Here is a 20951-nt window from a genome sequence, read left to right on the forward strand (position 1 = left end):
TTGGAGACTACAGACACAAGAGCTTGTTCTCAGTCCTAAGCACGTGGACGTCTGTAAGCAGCCAAGTGAAAAGCACGGCCCGGGGTGAAGAGCATGGGGCTTTGGGAATTTACATCCAGGCTCAAGAGCCGAGCCCGGGTTGAAGCTCCCACGTGGCAGACCCAGGCTGCGTGTAACCTGCCGCTCTTCGACTTCTGCCCCCCATCTCCCCACCCCTCCTCCATCTCCACACTCCCCTCACACAGAGCAGAAGCGGACCCCCCACAGCGGCAGCCTCAGTTCCAGGGTTCCTGTCATTTCTTTGCAGGTAAACAGCTAGGGTGCTGAGTCCCATGAGCCAGGCTTCAGCAGAGAACCTGACTGGTTCCAGTTTGGGTCACAAATAACTGAGACCGAAGGTCAAGGGTCACATAACACAAACCATGACCAACCCCTGTGGGTGGTTTGAGATGTAAAGATGAGGAGTAATGAGATGTGGACCATCACAATTACAGGATAAGGTACATAGCAGAGATCACAAAAACTACTGCAAATTATGTAATTATTTTCTAAAAGAAATTCTTAAGGTTTTAAATTAAAATTTCAAAATTTTAGAAATAAATTTTTAGCATGAACAGAAATGAGGGAGATATATTTGTTATTTTAATAGCTTAGCCATTTGAAAATACTACCAGTGTGTAAAATATAAAGTATTTACAAGTAGGAATAATATCTGAATAACTCAGTTTAATAAACCGCCTTGTTGACTCTTTATGTATTAGGTACCAGGAGAGATGCTGGGTGAATACAAAAATGAGCAAGACCCCGGCCCGAAAGAGCTTTTCATCCTGTAACACAGATGATCACAACACAAGGGGAACAAGGACTGTGCAAATGAAGGGGATTGGTTATGAGTTAAGTAATTCAGACAATAAGTATCTTTTGTGCAACTACTTTCCTGCTTTGCACTACTCTGTTACTCATGAATATTAGTAAAAGCCCAGAATACTGTCTCTATTCTTATTAACATTTTATATAATATAAACAGCACACATTTTTATCACTCACAAAACAAGTACCAGATTACAAAACCACACCCCAAATTTCAAATTACAATGGCTAACACACAAGAAATAAAAATTTGCAAAATAATTTTATAACTGAGCTTTATATATTTAAGCTCAGAATGTTATTCTAAAATGTCACGTGTGTGTTGATACTGTAACAACAATTAAATGCAGGTGACTGGATGTCTCGAAATACTTTTGAAAGTGCCTCTGCGTGCTGCGCTGGACGCTGGGCTGTGCTTCAGGTAAGGTGAACCACAAGCGCAGGGTCCAGACCGCACTGCTGAACTGCGACAGGCCCGCGCAAGCGGCCGCACACGGCGCGTCTGCACCAGGGCCGCCTCAGCCCAGGAGCCTGCGCTCAGCGACGCTGTCCCAGCACGTCTAGAGTCACCACGGAAACATCTAAAAAGTCACATAAAACTTCTGCTCTCATTTTATTCTACTGCAGGTCGTGTGTAGAAGAGGGCACAGACTGTCCATGACACCGAGCCCACAGGGACGAAATCACTTCCGTGAAAGCAGTAAATCTGGAAATGCCATTCATAAGCTAGGACATCGCAAACCAAAACCTAAACAATAAAAAAAGCTGTAAGATTTTAGGCCTCAATGTTGCTACGCTGGTAAAATTCCCAGTTGGTAATAACTACATATAGAAACAAGACAGAAAATGAGTTTTAAAGTACTTACTTACAATATGTCTATCAAGTTATTTGTAATATAAGAGTCTATCTTTTTTAAAAGGCTTACAACACTCTCTTATCTAGAGACCGAAGTCTGAATCCAGGTACTCACAGTGTTGCACTCTCCGAGGAAGTACAGCGCGAACCCGTCAGCTTTTGTGGCTGCCGAAGGAACAGAAAAGGAGGAACTGGTCTCAGTGGATGAAGGAAACACGCACGCACTCTCCAGGTGAGCCCTCAGACAAGGGTCTTTGAGCGGACTCGTTAGATACTTAATGGTCATGCAGTAAACAAACAAAATAACGCATGCCTTTACTCAATTACATAATTAGAATACTTTCCTTTAATGTTTCATGAGCTATTGCAAATTTTAAGATATGATATCCTCAAATGCATACAGAAATGTATTATGTAAATACAGCTGTTAAAATTTAAACATCAGATTTATTAGAAAATGTTTTTAAAATTTGAGACGTTTAATTTTTAAAGTATTTAAAAATAAAAGAAATGATATTCACAGTCCTGAAAAACATAAGCTTCAACCAAAAGGACGATGTACATGCATCTACACGTCATCAGTGAAGTGGGCATAATTTATCTTTGGCTTAATTTTTCTGCTGGGAGGAACATAAACCGTTTCTTACCAACTTTAATGATGCTGCTCAGTTCGTAGAGGAGTAGCTGGTTGTCCCCTCCTGTGTCCAGCCGTTGTTCTATGTAGCTGTTTAGTTCGTACACAACTCCCTGCATATTTGTATCTTGATACTTTGAATAAAAAAAGAAAACGTATAATTAAATATAATACAATAAAAATTCCTTCGTTTGTAAAACATACTATTAATATACATGACTTTATATAATAGCTGTTTATTAGTCATGCTTTTATAATGCGTGACTTAAGTATTATGACTTACTATAAAAATTGATTGAATATTGAAATGGCTACAACTTACAATTATCTATAGACTCCATGTATGTTTATTGATGTTAAAATATCAAATGCTACAAATTACAACTTTGTTTCTGAAGTTTTATATATAACGTACCAGGCAACTAGATCACTAAAAACGATATGAAAGTTTGCAAACTGAATTAAACATCTTAAGACTCTAGAAAAGTCAACCTTATGCGCTGTACTGGGGAAACAAAGTTTGCTGATCACTCTCCGCTGGCTCCCCTCCGCGTGGCTACCGCTCTAGTCTGACCTCAACCCGGCCCTAGAACAAGAGCGCGAGGTCCTCCCCGCAGCGGCCCCCCAGCACGTCCACGGCACCAGGCTCCCTGTGGCACCAGGGGCAACAGCAGGTGGACAGAGGTCTGGGAAGAAGGAGGAGGAAGCTAACCCTTGGCGACCCCCAGCACGAGCTACCACTGTGTCTTCATAAAAGGACCGAAAAACAGTCTTCTAATGCGCTTCCCTGCTACCAGCTTGCCTCCCTAAGTCTCTTCTCCGAACAGCAGCCATGGTGAACTTAATAAATAAAATCAAGTTCTGTCACTCTCTGGCTCAAAACACCCCTGGGGCTTCCCACTGCACTTAGAATAACAGACTCCTCACAGGGTGGCCTCCGCTCTCTGCAAAATGTGGTTACTGTCTGCCTCGGAAACCGTCTCCAGCCACCTGTCTCTCTCCTGACCCCGCAGCCACCTTTCACTCCGAAGGCCTGTGACGCGCTGTTCCTGCCGAGCCCTGTTCTCAACGAACAGGAATAAATAGAGGATGCATGAGCCAGTCAGTCAGTGACTCCGCAGACGTGCGCTCCAGTCCTGACAATCTGCTCCATGTAGGCACCCTTCCAGACACAAGAAACGCTAGAGCACGACCGAAACAAAACTTCAGTCCTCAAGGAGCCGGCAGTCTAGCTGGGAGAGAATGAAGCAGTAAAGTGTGTCGTGTGACAGAAGGTAACAGTGCTGTGCAGAGAGGGAGCTGGGAAGTAAGTGCACCTGGGGCGAGAGGGCTGCCTTCTAAACAGGATGGCCCAGAGAGGAAGGACTCAGTGGCGTAAGACACAGGGGGCTCCAGTAAAGCCTGATGCCTGCAAGGCCGGAAGCCTGCCTGGACCCCCGGCTGCCTCGGAGGAGGTGCTGGTCACCCACCACCCCTCTGCTTCTGGTCTACACAAAGACTCGCGTGCAGGCAGGCCCCAGACAATGAGGTATAAAGGATGACTTGTCAAGAGATGCAACACATACTAGAAAGAATGGCTGAGGTTTAGCTAGTGGATATAAACTGAGAAACAAACGAGCAGGGGTCTCGGGGGGCTGGAAGAGTGCAGGAGGACAACGTTGGTTCAGGCCAATTCTTATCCAGGTGCACGAAGCAGAAGTGCCGGGTTCAGCGTCTAGTGCTGGGCTGGCTGAAACCTGTTCCCCAAAGTGGCTGACACTGAACGCAGCGGGAACACCAGAACTTCCCTGGCATCTGTTCTCTCGGCAAGAGCGGAAAGCTAGAGTGGGCTCACCCTGGGACACCCGCTTGCCCACCCCCTACCTACATCCCTCGGACGCCCCCTTCATCAAGGCCATGGAGGCACACTCCTGAGGCGGCTCTGGCACAAGTGAAGAGCTCTTGGTGTGAGCCAGGAGTGACCTGAGAACCACTGCCACCCAGCAGGGTTCCCTGAATCCCCCGGGGAGATGGGTCTTGGTGTGGCAGGGGACAAAGGGGACACATAACATCCAGAGACAAGGCAGCTGTTGTTAGCATAACGGACAGAGCAGAACCTGCAATCGGAACGACGTGGCCAGCAGAGATCTTTAGCACTGGATCAAGCCCTTGATCACAGTGTCCCTGGAACTGAAATAGACAGAGCAATCTACTGTTTTTTCCATTTGTCTAAAGAGAAGTGTTCTGGGTTACGCGAACAAAAATCTGACTTGATAACCACAACAGAAAAGTCAGAGTACCTCAGTGAATTCCAGACTTGAGCCACTTCATAGAACCTCTTGGATAAAGCCAGGGGGGACCAGGCCCCCTTGAGGAAGGATTTTGATTCACAGTCAAAACCTTACAGTGCTTCTTCCTCCTCTCCCCAAAGAGGCCTGTGGCCATTTAGCTGTGCACTGAGTAAAGGGGAAGTCACCAGTGTGACAGTGAAAACTGAGTAAAAATCACAAACACTTGAAATTCTGATGCCTACAAAATGCAACAGCGTTGTATGGCGCTGCGAAGGCTTATGTTATTCCTTTATCATCTGTAAAAAGATCCTAGTTGAGCTACTGCAAGTTTGAAGAACTCCAGAGAAAATATTCTGCCCTAGAATTGCTCTTTTCCTCACCACTGATCAGAACCACCAGCTCCACAGTCCCCACCCCAGTTGAAGTCGTGGGAAAGAGCTGATCTGACACTGACGCCGACAGACACAGACTCAGTCATGCGACCGATTTGGAACCCCTGGACTGAGCCATGCAAAAGCCTGCACGCCTAAATCTGTCTCTGGGCATTTCTTTTTCATGAATCCATCCATTCTTTGAATACATTCTCTTTCTTATTGGGAGGGAACATTAGCTAGTTTTAAGGCGGGTTTTTTAGTTATTCAATTAAGGAGTCTGTATAAAAGTGACATGCAGACTGACTCTTCCCTCTCCCAGCGTAATTCTGAGGACAGACCCTTTGATAAGACCAGTACGCAGCGCTGAGATTGACGCCCAGCTGTTCTCCATCTCTTTCGGACAGGAAATGGGTTGTCACACACAAGTGAGAACAAGAAGACACTTGGGGTTATGGACAGTTTATCATGAAATTTCCTTCCAAGTCTCTGGGCTTTAGTTTTCTCATTTATGCAATAAGAAGGCTGAGATACACTGTCTTTAAAATACCTTTCAACAGTAACTTTCCATGTTAATCTCTGATCTAGGATTTTTTTGTTCTTGTTCTTGTTCATACAAATTCTAATTTTTAACCTAGCAGATGCGTTAGTACACCCTGTGTCCTTTGATCAGCAATGACAATTGCATAAATATCATAAAAACTAAATGTTTTATTATGATTACTAAACTATATTAATATAGTATTAACTCTCAAATATTGAAGACCTACCTTCATAGTAAATGGATCATTCTAATCATAAGATATTGAAAACTTAAAATTACATGTGAATGTGAATAACAGGCATAATTACTATTTGATTTTTAGCCTACGGCCATTTTGTTACTCACGCCTACTATTAACAAAGGAACGGCAGAGGAAACAAACACTGATGAATATCAAATAATGCGCTTCCGAGATGCTCTCACGGAGACAACACGATGAAGAAAGTTTACTAAGGGATTAACTCAATCGAATGAACTTTCAATTCTATGTCTTGACTAACAGAAAATTACAGCACTATATTAATGAAGTTAAGAACTTGTATTTGCACAGCATTTTTGACTCCACAAAGTCCTTTCACCACTGCCTTTATTTTAAGAACCCGTATAAAGTATACACTAAGCGTCGCTGAGGCGCTCCTCGATCAAGATGGGTTAGAATGAGTTGAGTGACATACAACTTCTCAAACCTTAGCATCAGACTGGACACAGCCACCCTCATTTTCTATTCCACGCTGACTTTCATGCAGTACTTGCTTTCCATTAGTGCAACCGCTAAACACATGGATTTGCAAAGATATGACTTCACTGAAAGAACGGTAGTGTCTAACATTAAAACTGTGGACTGTGTCAAGTTAACATTGAAAATGTGAACTCCATCAAGCTCCGTCTGACAGATGGCGTTGTTTCCCATGAAATTTTATCCCTGTGAGTTTGCTGTGGTACCTGTGAGCGTTTGGAACACAATCTGGGAACCAGGGTAACAGTGACTCCATCACCCAGAGGGAAATAATCTCCTATGAGACACAACGGTAATGAGTGGGGGAGTGTAAATCCTCGGTTCAGGAGGAAACCTGAGAGCTGATCTAGACAGAAGAGCAAACGTCCTCAGACTTGTTAAAGTGACTTAGGTGCTCAAACACAGACTGGAAGATCACTTTGCCAGAAGAGTTTATAGGTGATTCAAGAATGGACTGGGAGCTCGAACGAGATGGGATCTGTGATGCCTCCAAGGGCCCGTGACTCCATGAGGCATCACTGACAGGCCCTGTAGCACCGCAACAGAACGCTAGTACACAGGATGGGGCGGGGGTAAGGATTTGCTACATAAATACTTAACAGCGTGAAAGACAGCTCTTAGTTTTCAGCGTAAAATACAACATTTGAGTAATAACCTCTCATCATCATTCTTTAGATTTTTCCTGTGTCTTTTTTATAACTTTTTGTTTGGACATAATTTCAACCTTACAGAAAACTGCAAGAATAGTACCAGAAACTCCTGTGTGCCATCAATTATTTACACTTTTGTCCTATTTGCTTTATCATCCTCTTAGTAAATTCTTTTCCCTGCTTCCTTCCTCCTTTCCTTCCTTCCTCCCTTCCTCCCTTCCTCCCTTCTTTCTCCCCTCCCTCCCTCTCACTCTCTGTTATCTGTCTGTCTATACACACACACACATACATACACAATAGCAATAAATTTTTTTTCTGAATATTTGAGAACAAGTCCTTTATCCAAAACTTTCAGTACGTATTTCCTAAGAAAAGGAGTATTAAGAGAATACACTGAATTTGTACACTGATGTGAGACATAGTTACAATAGTTAGCATAATCAGAAAACTTAACATTGCCACAGCAATATTAGCTAATTAAAAACACAGTCAAATTTCATACCTTATCCCAATAATGTCTTTTGTGATTATCCCACCCTCATCGGTCCGGGTTCAAACTCCAGATCATATATGTTATTTAACTGCCATGTCTCTTTGGTACACTTTACTGTGGAACAACTCCAGAGCCTTTCTTTGTGTTTCTTGAGCTTGATGTTTGTGAAGAATACGGGCCAGTTTTGATTTGTCTGATATTTTCTTAAGATTAGACTTGGGTTTGGCAATTTTGGCAAGAATACAATGAAGTGAAGGGGCCAGCGCACCAGCGTCCCCCCCGTACCTGTGACCTGGCACCTGCTGGGAGGAAGAGCTTTCTCTTTCCCTTACTCATTCATTTGTATGAGTATGGACTCAAAGCTTATTTATTCAACAGGTTAATATTAATTAATAGTAATTAATATTATTATACATGCATTTTAATGCTCAAATTGTCCCAGATTTGACTAATGGGAACCCCTTCAAAATAGCTCCTGATTTAGTTTAGGGCAAAAGGCCCACAAGATGAAAGGGCTTTTCATAAGAACAATTTAATTTAGGAAAAAGGAGTCCATGAGCTAAAATAGCTTTAAATAATTGACTGACATTCCTGATAACTTTAAAATTGCTAGTAGAAAAAAAGTCATCAGGAGCAGATGAACAGTGAGAAAGCTAAGGAAACAGAAGATGCATTTGAGTGCTTTGCCCAGTGGATATACTTCTGAATGTCAGTATGTAAATAAGTCTTGCTGAACTAATAGCTCCTCAGCAATGTGTCAAGCACCATAACAGGTTCCAGGTAAGGCTCTAACTCTCACGGAATTTACATTCTAGCTGGGGGAAAGTGATAAACAAGAAAAAAGCAGCTGGCGGCAACACCTATGGCAAAAAGAAAACACATTTATGACTTTGTTGCCGTCCTTAACTGAACAGCCTGCAATCTAGGAGAAACCTAGGAAGAAGCCTGGCAGGCCAAAACTAACATTATTCAAGGATAAATAAACGTTAAAAAAAATCTAAAAAATAACCCCTCAACATACATAGTGACATTAAAAAAGAAAAACTTACCCAAATACCCAAGGTATTAGCATTGTATTATACTAGCAGACCCAGGATAAAGCTATTTTTATATGTCTTAGAAGGAAGGATATATGCAAAGTGACTTTTAGGGCAGCATCTGCTTTGCACTCTCAAGAAAATGAAAGAATTAACAATGAGAATTATCAGTAAGATCATAAGACAGACTGAAGTGGAGAGAAAGCCCCAAAGTACAGAAGTAACGTTCATGAAACAGAGCCAAGAATTTAAGCAGAGTTAGAGACGGTGCAGAGCAGCTGTGCTGCACACGCTCACGCCAGGGACGCACAGTTAGTCTGAGTGGTCCTTCCAGAATGCATGGTTAAAAAAAAAAACTGACAGAGGATGAAAGACGTGGATACCTGATAATCTTGAAGAGAATGAAGCAAATGAGAGAGAGCTGATGCACCAAGAAACAAATAGACAAAAGTATTCTGAACTAAAAAAAGACGTTAAAAATGGCTGAGAAAGCTCACTACATGCCAGGTTAGTCAGCAAGTTAAAACACGTACACCCTGGGAAAAACAGTAACTTCCAAGGGCAGAAGACAGAGTTTTAGAGATATTCAGAGATGAAAAAAGCAACATTCACCAACAAAATTAAAATACAACGAAACACATCTTACAGCATTTCGAGGGGCAAAGACGTTACCCAAGAATTCTAGACCTGGCTGAAGTCTGTCTAATTCTAGCACTCAGCCTCCACATAGTCTTCTTACCTGGATGCTTTCTCTCCCTTTTCTTGTCAGAACTCTTTGTGATTTATAAGCTGGAACCACTTTAACACCACCAATAATAGTAAAACAGGAGAAAGGACTACTTGTGCTGACCAGATGACAGACCAACAACTGACGCCACGTCCCTCTAGCACTCCCCCGCCCCGAGCTCTCTGCCCAGGGCTCTTCCTTTCATTCATTCAGTTCATGCCCAGAGGACCTCCTTCTGTGCCTTGAACATTCCTGTCTATACTGTCTGCCTGGAATGCTTTTCCCGCAGTTCTCAGCGTGGCTCCCTCCTTCACCCTGCCTCGGTCTTTCCTCTGCTCCTGATAAACCATCCCTGGCTGCACACTCGCACCCCAGCACCATATCCTCTGCCCTGCCTTGTCTCTACAGCACTCACTGCCACTGAACCCAGGGTGCGTGTTACTGATGTACTGTTTATTGACTCCACTTCACACTGATGCTGATGCTGTGAGGGCAGCATTTCTGTCTAGGTTCTTCCCTGATGAGCCTAGAAGAGCGGGGGCTTAATTACCATATGATGACTGAACGATGGTGTCTGACTGGAAGAACAACAGGCTGGCCAAGGTATGCTGATTTTAACAAGGCGTTGACACAGTACCTCGTATTATTCTTATAGGTGAAGTTTCTATGTATAGCATTGTCCTATTTATTTTTTAATAAATCACTGAAAAAAGGGCATAGGAAAACAACTTGGGAAAACTACTCAAATGTGTGGCCTCAAAACAGGGAACTAATGTGTTAGATGAGAGAAGTAAGACTGAGACTTCGCTCAAGAGGTTGGGTTGGGTCAAAACAAGACGAAATGAAGCTTAAATAAATGTACAGGGGGAGGGCACAGCTCAGTGGCAGAGTGTGTGCTTAGCATGCATGAGGTCCTGGGGTCAATCCCCAGCACCCCCATTAAAAACACATAAATAAACCTAATTACCACCCCCCAGAAAGACAAAAATAAAAAATAAATGAAGTAGCTGTATAGTCCTGTAGGTAAAATTATAAATGAAAACCTGCTGACAAAGGAGCTTGCTCGGTTTTCCTCCCCCTTCACCGATTTCTCCTCCTGAGTCTCCTCAGCTGCCTTGTCCACGTTCTCCCCACCGCTGGACAGCTGGGGAGCCCAGCGTTCGGTGTCTACATGCCACAGACCCCAGACACATCTGCTATATCTGTATCTCCAGTTCTCCCTTGGACTGTTCCACAGATGCACAGTTTACAAGGGCTCTCTGGCCCACCTCATCTTATCAGGTTCAAGCCAAAGCTGGTCTATAATATCATGTCACAGAGGTCACCTTCTAAAAATATATTGGTACTGTATACTTTGTTCAGAGAATGTCAACCCAAATCCTAAGGAGGCATACAGGAAGAAATTATTTTGTGAGTATGTTTCACTGGGAAAGACAGAATGCAATCTCCCCCTTCAAAGAGCTCTCACGCGGAGTAGGTGGGTAGCCTTTTTTGAGTTGCTACAAAAGTCAAAACAACGCTAGTAGACAGCAGTTAAAGCAAGGCTGCTTAGCTCTAAGTGAGAAAGTCCCCCACGATAATCAGAACTGCCTGGAGGGGTCTCAGTCTGCCTCACTAAGGAGCACGCTTTTTTGACATTGGATGTGCCAGTCACCACCTACCAGAAGGTCACACTGGGTATTTCTAAATCTTAATTTTCACTTAAAACAATGGTATACTGTTTCATGAAGCAAATTCTGAGTGCCAGTTGAACGAGCATTGACCAAGGTATGGGGTATATTCACAAACAAAACAAAACAAAACTGTAAAAGGTCCTACCAACCGACCCTATTCTAGGCCATCAGCTCACGTACTGAGCATTTCTCAAATGGGGATGCACTTTCTCCAAATTTGGCATAAAATAAGAAAACCTTATAAAATAATAGCAGAGAAAAGTCATGTGCAGTTGATTATCCTTTCTAATGGCCTTAGAGACAGTATGTGGCAGTCGGAATCCAAGATGTGTCGTGGCAGCATTTTGCGTAACTAAAATACATGGAAATGCATTCAATTACAAAGCCTACTCTTTGTACAGTTCTTCTCCCCAAACAGAACTCAGCTTATATTTGAAGGGGTGGTCAGCAAAAACAAAACCACTTATGACACTATGATACAAGATCTTTCCACTGGGGACCCTGGTGGTGAGGAGAGCGTGTTCCACCAAACAGGTGAATAGAGTTAATGCTGACACAAGCATGTTACCAGGGGTGTGGCTCTAATCTTTGTGGTCAACAGAACACGCTGTCAGGAAAACGCCTGGGCTGATGGCACCTCCTGGGGGCATCTCTTTCCCCACCTCCTTCAAAAACAACAATGTCTAAAATCTTTTGAGGGTTGTAAAGGTTAAACTGAGGTTAGGGATTCCCTACAAAGTTAGTCTGGGTTAAAGAAAAAAAAGCAGCGTATTGATGAGTAAGTTGTAGTTTTCCCTTCTTGTCTTTGGTTTACAGACACATGGGGCTTCGGAGGCCTGAGACAGCGGCTTTGCCGGTATCAACACCCCAGTGCTTCGGCCTCCACCCAAGTCCACTCGTGACAACCCTCTTGTCATCCTCAAACACTGCTTTGTAGCCACTTCTGCTGCTCCCAGCAGCTGTGAAAATTTCAGGCAGATCCTTCTGTCCCCAGTATCCCTTGAAGATCTTAGACTTGGGAACTTTCTGTGAGCTCTGCAGATGGGAAGGTGACAGTGCAGGCACTCAGTAAAACCCTGAGACTTACAGAAACCTGAAGTGTCTGTCAGGCTGCTACGGACAGAGGAAATTCTGCCCAGTCTCCACCAGTGGTCCTGGCCATTCAGACCCTCCTCTCTTCAGGGGCATACATCTGGATACGTGACTTGGTTAACAGCGCTACAGTTTATATCTTATGATACATAAGGTTGCATCAGATACAATTCAGACTTGACTGAATTATTCAGTAGATTTTTTTCAGTATGTAACCCCTATTTTAAGGCCTGTGTCTGTGAGCAGGACAGGTAACGCTGAGTTTTCCGCGTGTAATCACGTAGTCACAGGCTTGCGGCACTGAGCGCGCTGTGCTGCAATGCCTTCCACACTCGTGCCCCGCTGCTGTAAGCCGCTGAACTTTACCACTAAGTGTCTCTGTTGGACATGAACCCGTGCACTTAATATTTATAAACGTCCTGAAGGCTGCCATGCCCTCAGTTCACGAGTAGCCGCCTTCCGTTCTCCCACAAAGAAGGTGCAAGAAAGGAAAGGCAGGGCCCCAGGCAGCGCGGGTGCGTGAAGGCTCCCGCCGTGAGAACCTGGTGTCGGTTTTTCCAGAGAGGCCAGAAATTCAATCTTAATTTGCGCTCTCTCAATTTCTAAGTGCTGGCAACAAATTCAGAATACTCCAAAGGCACGTGCAGGCCAAATGGAATGTATCTGGGAGCTGTATTCGGAGTGAGGCCTCCAATTAGCATCCTTTCTCCCTACTGACTTTACTCCAGACTCGTAATGAGCAATCCTCTGGGGAGGGCGCGGTTTCCGTCATGTTTTTTCTGACACTTTAACGTTAGAGGGCTGAAAATATACAGGAGAATTTATTTCCTGTGTTGTGGTCACAGAAGTGACGTTTGCATTACTCACCCTGCTGACTTCCTTAGGAGCCGACTCATCTGGGGGATGGAGAAAGAAGGGAGAAGAAGAGTCAGAAACTCAGAGTAGTTTGTGAAACACAGAACATGTCATTCACTCTCAATAAACTAGAAATCTGTCTGTAATGATTCCTCTTGTGAAATCTCAGAACTCGGTTTTAAAATGCTGTACAGTAAAAGTTAAACACAGTAAATTTCGAGCTAGACACACACATTAATTCTGAAGGGACATGAAATTGCACAACAGCTTGCTGGTCATTTTCGAGATGACTTTTTTGGAGATCCTAAAATGGCAGTGCCTGCAAATAGGGCTACAGTCTGATTTATCAAATACATGTACCGAGAAGAGGGCTTGTGATATTTGCAATATTCTACATGACAAAACCCGCACGGGTATCTCCAATGGTCACCAACACTTGTGCTGTGCTGTTGCCAGCATTCCCAGTTTGCTGAAATAAGACACGTGCCTGCATGGGACCCCAGGAAACACACCTATTCATAGTGCTGCTTTGTAGCGGGGTCCCAGGAGTTGGCGGGGGGAGGTGCTGTTTGTACCAGCATGTCAGCATTGTTCACTGGCAAAATGAGACTGATGGACTGGTCAGGTCCAGGTGAGCCCCTCTGAAGGGCTCTCCCTGCGAGGCTGGCTACGTGGCAAGAGTGAGCCTGTGTAACCAACAAGGTGTAAGAAACAAACCGGCCAAGACACCGCTGTAGGTCCACCGGCTGTGACACGGGGAAGACGCGTGATGCTGCCCCTCGCCTGGAGACCCGTGCAGCCCCTCAGCGCGGGGCGGCCTTTCCCGTACTGCTGCTGCTGTCCCGCATCTTGTTTAGCAATCACGCCCCGCCTCACCACTACCACCAGTGCACCACATGCCCCAGACCTAATGTATTCTGTGTGACGCCAAAGCACAGCCTAATCTTGACAGGGACAAAAACGTCCCACAAGTCCAGACAGGGTTGTGATTCTTCTTCCTCCTTCAATATTCCTAACTCAACCACTGAGATCTGTTGTTTCTTCTTTTTTTCTAATCTTTCCCAGATTTACTGCTTACCACTCATTTCCACAAGTAACACCAAGTCTAATCCCAAACCACACATCAACCAGCAGCCTCTGAGCCTCTAAGCCAGTCCTGGAGTCATGCCCACACACACGTGCACACACACACATGCACACACATGCTCACTCACCCACTTTATCTTCCAAAAATATTCCACCCATTATGCCCCTTGGATGCTTCAGAACCCAAAGTAAACTAGATTCCAAACTGCTGCATGTTGACTTTCCCCGGGAGCTTTTCAAAAATCACCAAGCTTGGGACTACCGGACAGTAGGTGTTCAACAAACAGTACCTATTTCTTGCATTACTGTAGTATCACACACTTGCTTCAATATTTTTCTTATAATTGTTCCATCATGGTCTGGGTATTACATCTGATTTCCCTAAGAATGTAAGCATCTTAGAAGAAAAACATTTATTTTATCTTCTACCCTGAAGTCATAACATAGAAACATTTCATTTACTCCTTTACTTCTAAATTCTCAACCTTTCATAAGCCTTTCTGGAAATTGAACTGTTTGATTTGATCATTACAACAAATTTATTAACAGATTATAAAGTTGCAGAGGCTTATGTGTTTTTAATTTTTTAAAAAACTTTTATCTAAGGAGTTCACTGAGCAGGGTTGAAAAGTCAGGGTGAATTAAAACGCACACAATGGGAAGCAGCAGCTGTGTGAGCAAGTTTACAGTGGGACTGAATGGAGTTACCAAGCTGCGACCCTTCGGAACCGTCCACTCCCCAAGCATCACTATGATTTGAAAGTTATGCTTCCTCTTGATTCAGTTTTGGTGGATGTATGTTTCTAAAACCTTTTTTCTATATAATTGCTCACAGTATCCTGTATGGAGTTTTTGTATTTCTGTGGTATTGGCTGTAATTTCTCCTCTTTCATTTCTTATTTTGTGTATTTGAGTCCCCTCTTCTTTTTGGCGAGCTTGGCCAGAGATCTGTCAATTTTGCTCACTCTTTCAAAAAATGAGCTCTTGGTTTTATTAATTTTTTTTGTTTTCTTCTTCTCTATTTATTTCCTACCTGATCTTTAAAAGAACTATGTACCTATAGGTGTGTGTGTGTGTGTGTGTGTGTGTGTGTGTGTGTGTGTGTGACTATGCTGCACACCAGAAACTAGTTCAGCATTGTAAACTGATGGTGCTTCAATTGTTAAAAAAATTTTTAAAGTTAATTCGAAGAAGAGCTCAAATGTTCATACATCTGTGCATAAATGTTCCTTCTGCTTTTTCTTTTGTTTTGCCTAGTGCTTCTCAAACTTGAGAAGTTTGCATAAGATAATCTACTGACATTTATTTATTTAAAAAAAAAAACAACTCCGGCTTTTTTGCTTTATGGAAAGTTTCTGAAAGAAAAATGTTACCTATAATGTATTTCTGGACTTTTTATCATATGTACAGATTTAGAAATGTAAGCTCTATCTCTTCCTCCAACTTAGAAGTCGAATGATTTCTGTTAAGTGAATGTCTGATGTCGAGCCCACTGCATGCAGGGAACGTGGTATTTTCCTGAGGGAATTAATGACCCCAGTGAATTTGCTGGGATAAGGAAAACTTGCTTCCGATTCCCTCTACCTGGAATTTTCATTTAGTGGAACTCTTCTGCCAAGGAAAATTTAAGCATGTTGAGGACGATTCATTAATTTCTCTTCCACAGTGGGTGGCAGTCGAGGCGCCCACGCAAGGAACAGGGCAGCCAGTGGCTCGGAGCGTGGACTGTGGTTACAAGCCCAGACGGACAGTCACTTTGCTAGGTGTCTGACTTCTTTTGCACCTTATAAGTCTGAAGTGAAACAATATCCTATCAATATAATTTGATATCAAAAAATAGAGTTTTTTCCAGAATGACATTTTCGAAGTAACAGGTTAAAAGCGCATGACTCAGAATGTCTAAGAACCCACAACTCTGGGACGTCTCTGTGCATTTCCAACACGCACTTGTGACTGAACTATTCAACGGTCTTTCAGGTGGGTCAGCACGAAGCTCACTCAAAACCGAAAGGGTAGGGAATCACGGGCAAGAGGGAAATCGCCACGGATGCCAGATCTGGAGTCATTCATGAGCACTGGGCTAGCAACAAAAGCGTTCACGACAGCCAACACTAACTTTTAGGTGGCGCTGGGGTTCTGTAAACATGTGTTTATTCAACGAACATGTCCTGCAGGTTCACCATGCGCAAGGTATTTACCCGTGTTCTCAGGGAGCTTAAATTCTAGGGGGACGAATAAACAAGAAAATTAAAAAAAAAAGTTCAGAAAGGGAATATTGATGCTTGTTAAAGAGAAATCAAAAAAAAAAAGAGAAGAAAACCAACTTCAATCTAAACCTCATCTTAATAATTTTATTGAAGCTTTAGTAAAAATAGCTCATTGACAGAAATATCTCCTGGAGGATTCCCTAGTAAGCACACCTTTCACAGGTGTACTTAATTTTGAATATTTTATAAATCTTCATAACTGGGCATGTATTTGTACTTTGCTATTTTGTGATCACTTTTGATATCTCTTTTATATGAAATGGGATTTCAGGAATGATACAAATTTATACGTAAGACCTAAAGAAATTCGTATTCCGATGGCTGCTTTAGTTTTGTGGCTGCTTGTAGCAGACTTCTCTGCTCTGTTGTTAACTTTGAGGAAAGAGCTCCAGAAACAGAGAGCAGATGAGAACTCCACTAAAGCCTGTCTTCTTTAGAATCAAGAAGAAATTATTTTCTTACTACTTGATCCATAAAGACTATAGACAAAAGGGAAGCCCATTTAAGAAAAATGAAACATAGTAAAGAAAAATTGAAATTAGTTTAATAAATTATTGTAGGAGATCTTAAAAAGATCCATTTAAAATTAAGCATTAAAGAAACAGCTAAAAGGGGTTTTGATTGATTCTTATAATCCTTAAGGATTTTTAGCCCTTATTGATTTTTTAAAATTTTCCTAGTGAAAAAGAAGAATCTGAGGAGGCTTACAATAAAAAATACAGATGCCACATGGTCCAAAATTGCAGATGCTCAAAATGATGATGAATGTTCATACTTATTGACCTGAAAAATTGTCCATGATTTGGTTAAGTTAAAAAGAATAAGAGAAAAGCAAAATTATCTATATTAGCTAAAAAGATAAGTGTATGTACATAATACACACTTTATAAATTATATACACACAAATTGGTCTCAATTATAAATTATTTTTTCTGCAGTATATCATATTACCTCACAAGTCTGAAATGAAAAAAAAAATAGGTTCACATATAATTTGCATCTCTGTAAATATGTATTAATATTGTTAAAAAGAAACAAGCAGCCCCAAATGAAGTCACTTCTGCTCAGCTTCACCAAGGCTTAACACCTACCAACTGCAGTTCCAGCCGCCACCAGGAAATTTTAAACCAAAGCTGGAATTTCCTGGTGCACACTAGTGAGGCAGCCCTATGCTAGGACCCCCACCCTCCCCAGTAAGGGAAGGTGATTTAGTCCGAAACAATCCTTTCTTCTGTTTTGCTAATAACTTCCTTGTCCGCCCCCCCACCTCTGCCTACGAAACCCCTCCATCTTGTACAGCTCCTCAGAGCTCCCTTCTATTTGCTAGTTGAGATGCCGCCTGATTGTGAATTATTGAATAAAGCCAACAGATCTTCAAATTTGCTTGGCTGAAGTTGTTTTTTGAAAATAGTATCTTCAGATGATGAAATTATGTGAAATTCTCTTTCTCCTGAATTTTCACAATCACAATAAACTGCAATAAATTGCAACTTCACCACAGAGGACTGTCCCCCACTTCTACCAGACGGATACCAGAATACAGCCTTGCACGGGGAAGGGGCTAAATCGACCTTCAGAGCATGCGATGGGGCCGACGTCCTGAAGAAACTCCACCTTTCGGGAAATCCAGACGAGCTACAGCGCGACACTGCGGCTGCACCCGAGGAAGCCCCCTTGCTGCTCCAGGACGCTCCCAAGTGCAGCTGACCGATTCTGTCCCTGCTCACTTGTTCCACTGGCCTCAGTGCTTGCCTCGGGGCGCAGTCCTGAGCTGCAGGCCGAGCATGGCTCCTTCCAGCACTCTGGCCCAGCCGCCTGTCTTCTAACAACAAGGTGTTCCTACAGCTCAGTCTACAAACATTTAATACGTGTCAGATACTGAATAGATGTCTCAGTTGGCCCAGTCATACTAAAGGGGAGAACTTAAGTTCCATGGCTTTGAGAGAACTGCTTCTTCTCTAGAACATGTACATTTCTGTTGGACGTATGTTTATTTATTATTGAGTCCACCCAAAGAAATAAAACAAAGAAATCAGGCAAATACTTAGTATTCTTGAGATACTAACAAAAACTACTAAAACTGAAAAAAGAATTTCATTGTCTGCAATTTTCAGCATGTTGGCTCTTTCCTGTTACCACAATCCTACTTCTTCAAGATTTCTAGTATCACTTAAGAAGTGAGGACTTGTAGACAATTCTGTATTAAGACTTTTTACTTAACTGAAAAGTAACAGCAGCTTATAGCTTATAGCAATGAATCACCGAACCTTCGTTTTCCCTTTGTCTGAAGTTCAATACGGGTGACATTATTTATAGTATTAAAATAATAGTCCACTTTGCTTATGAAGGATTAACAGCCACTGAAATTGCCTTCCGGGCATAAACAACTAGAAAATCATACAAAATATATGAGGCAAAGGTTTTTAGATGCTGGTCAGCAGGCAGTATAAGACTGTAATCCTAGAGATAAAATATTTGGAAAAAAGTCAATGCTGTCTCAGGACAAAAGCTCACAGCATATTAGGAATTTAAGGAGATTTCTTTAAGCTGATAAAGAGCATCCATGAAAAATTTACAGGTACCATCATACCTGGTGGTGAAAGACTGAGGGCTTCCTCTCTAAGGCGGGGAACAAGGCAAGAATATCTGCCCTCACCTTTCCTACTAAACATGACACTGAAGGTTCTAGCCACAAAATAAAGCAAAAAGTGGTGTGCTATATAATTAATATTATACGTAAGTATTATATATAGTATATAGATCAGACAGGAAAAAATAACAATCTTTATTCACAGATGACATGATAACCTAGGTAGACAGTCCTAAGGAATCTGTGAAACAAAACACCCAAAAAAACCCACTACTAGAATAAATAAATCAATTTAGTAAGGTCACAGGATGCGAGGTCAGAGAAGTCTGTATCATAAATAGAGAAATATACACTGTGACATGATAATGCAAACAACCCAGAGGAGCCAAGTCAGTTTTGAAAAATAAGGAAGTTGTAGAAATCACACTCCAGACCCCGGCGTCCCACAAAGCTGCTTGATCAGAGCTGTGCGGCGCTGCCCCCCACGTCCTCGCCAGCACACATCTCCTGCCTTTTTGGTAACAGACGTCCGAACAAGGGTGAGTAGGTGTCTCACTGTAGTTTCTACTTGCACGTCCCTGACGGGCAGTGAAGGAGATGTTGTGCGCTTGAAATATATACAATTTTATTTGTCAATTACACCTCAATAAAGCTGGAAACAAAAATCAAATAGTGTGATGGTATCAACCTAGTATCAGATATGTAGATAATGAACCAAAAGAGAATCTAGAAACAAACATGGATATATGTGATTTTTCAACAAAGGTACCAAGGTTATTCACTGGAGAAAGAATAATCTTTTTCAGCAAATGTTGCTGGAATAAATGCATATTCATATGGAAGAACAAAGCAAATTAAAAAATCTTGATCCTTATCTCACACCACATATAAAAAGTAACTTGCAAGGAATCATAGACCTATACATGCATGAAAACTATAAAACATAAGAGAAAATGTTGGGTTAAGCATATTTCTGAGATTAAGAAAAAATTATAAAAGAAAGTTGATAAAACAGGCTTTATCAAAATTAAACACATTGGCTCTTCAAAACACACTGCGAAGAAAACAAAAAGAAAAGCCACAGACTGGGGCATGTGTAGTGTTACACACCCAGTAAAGGACTTGTATCTAGAACATATAAAGCAATATTACAACTCAATATTAAGATGACAGATAGCCTCAATTTAAACACTGGCAAAATATTTGAACTGATGCTTCACAAAAGCAAAAAGAGAAATGGCAAAAAACTCATGGGAAAAAATGCTCAACATACTTAGTTATTTGGGAGATGCAAACTATAACCGCGACGAGTACCACCACGTACCTGCTGGAATGGGTAAAGTTAAAAGGAGAGGTCGTGAAGCAACTGGACATTGATGAATTGCTAAAAGTGCTGTGTACCCAAATTATGGGGCATCACTGAGCAACAGAAATGAACAGAGCGCTGATATACACCACAAGACAGGGGAGCCTGAAAAGCATTAAGCCAAGTGGCAGAAACCAGGCACAAATACTGCATTATTCCACTTACATACAATTCCTTAAACAGGACAAAAGGCAGAGGAGAGACTGCCCCAGACTAGAGAGGGGTGAGGGAAGGGAGATTAGCCCCAAAGAGGCACATGGGAACCTTCTGGGATGACAGAAATGTTGATGTGGTGACAGTAACAAGACAGTATACATTCATCAACACCCATTGACCTATATACTCGAAATTGGTCAGATTAATTTACGTAATTGTACCTTAATAAAGCTGACTGAACAGAAAGTATGTCTTGCCTTTAGGCCTTAGTTCACTGTCAAGTAGGTGTGCCAGGCTTTCTTTGCGCTACTCTTGGCTTGTGTTTCCATTCAAGATACCATCTCGTCTAGAACTTCCTCCTGGCCCCACTGGCACCAACCTCCAAGTCAATCCTCCACCTTTACTGAGAACCCTGCAACCCGACCCACGTCATTCTTTTCCCCGAAACGGCCTCAAATCATTCTGCAGGGCTCCAGCATCCACACTGAAGAGCACCGCGGGCAGAAGGCAAGCAAGCCAAGGGAATCTCACGGAAAGGACAGAGGTGCTCTAGCAATAGGTGGCTGGGAACTCAGTGTGGGTTTCAGGCAAGACTTCAGGGACCGACAGCCCCAGCAAGAGTCCACGGGGAGGCCTGGTAGGAGGACAGAGCCCCTGACCCCATCCATGGTGAGTGAA

General features: G+C 42.5%; 1 protein-coding gene across 16 annotated transcripts in view; it reads right to left on the bottom strand.

Annotated features, from left to right (window-relative positions):
- PDE10A (phosphodiesterase 10A) overlaps positions 1–20951 on the bottom strand; it is a 327889-nt gene that overhangs the window by 92890 nt on the left and 214048 nt on the right. For all 16 annotated transcript variants that reach the window (XM_072966176.1, XM_072966173.1, XM_072966174.1 and 13 more), the window contains 3 exons: positions 12821–12849; positions 2374–2494; positions 1842–1891 (listed from right to left, as the gene is read on the bottom strand). In XM_072966176.1, the coding sequence (XP_072822277.1) occupies positions 1842–1891; positions 2374–2494; positions 12821–12849 (200 nt within the window). The remainder of the gene's footprint in view (positions 1–1841; positions 1892–2373; positions 2495–12820; positions 12850–20951) is intronic.

The sequence above is a fragment of the Vicugna pacos genome, chromosome 8 (genome assembly GCF_048564905.1).
Source record: "Vicugna pacos chromosome 8, VicPac4, whole genome shotgun sequence".
Lineage (NCBI taxonomy): Eukaryota > Metazoa > Chordata > Mammalia > Artiodactyla > Camelidae > Vicugna > Vicugna pacos.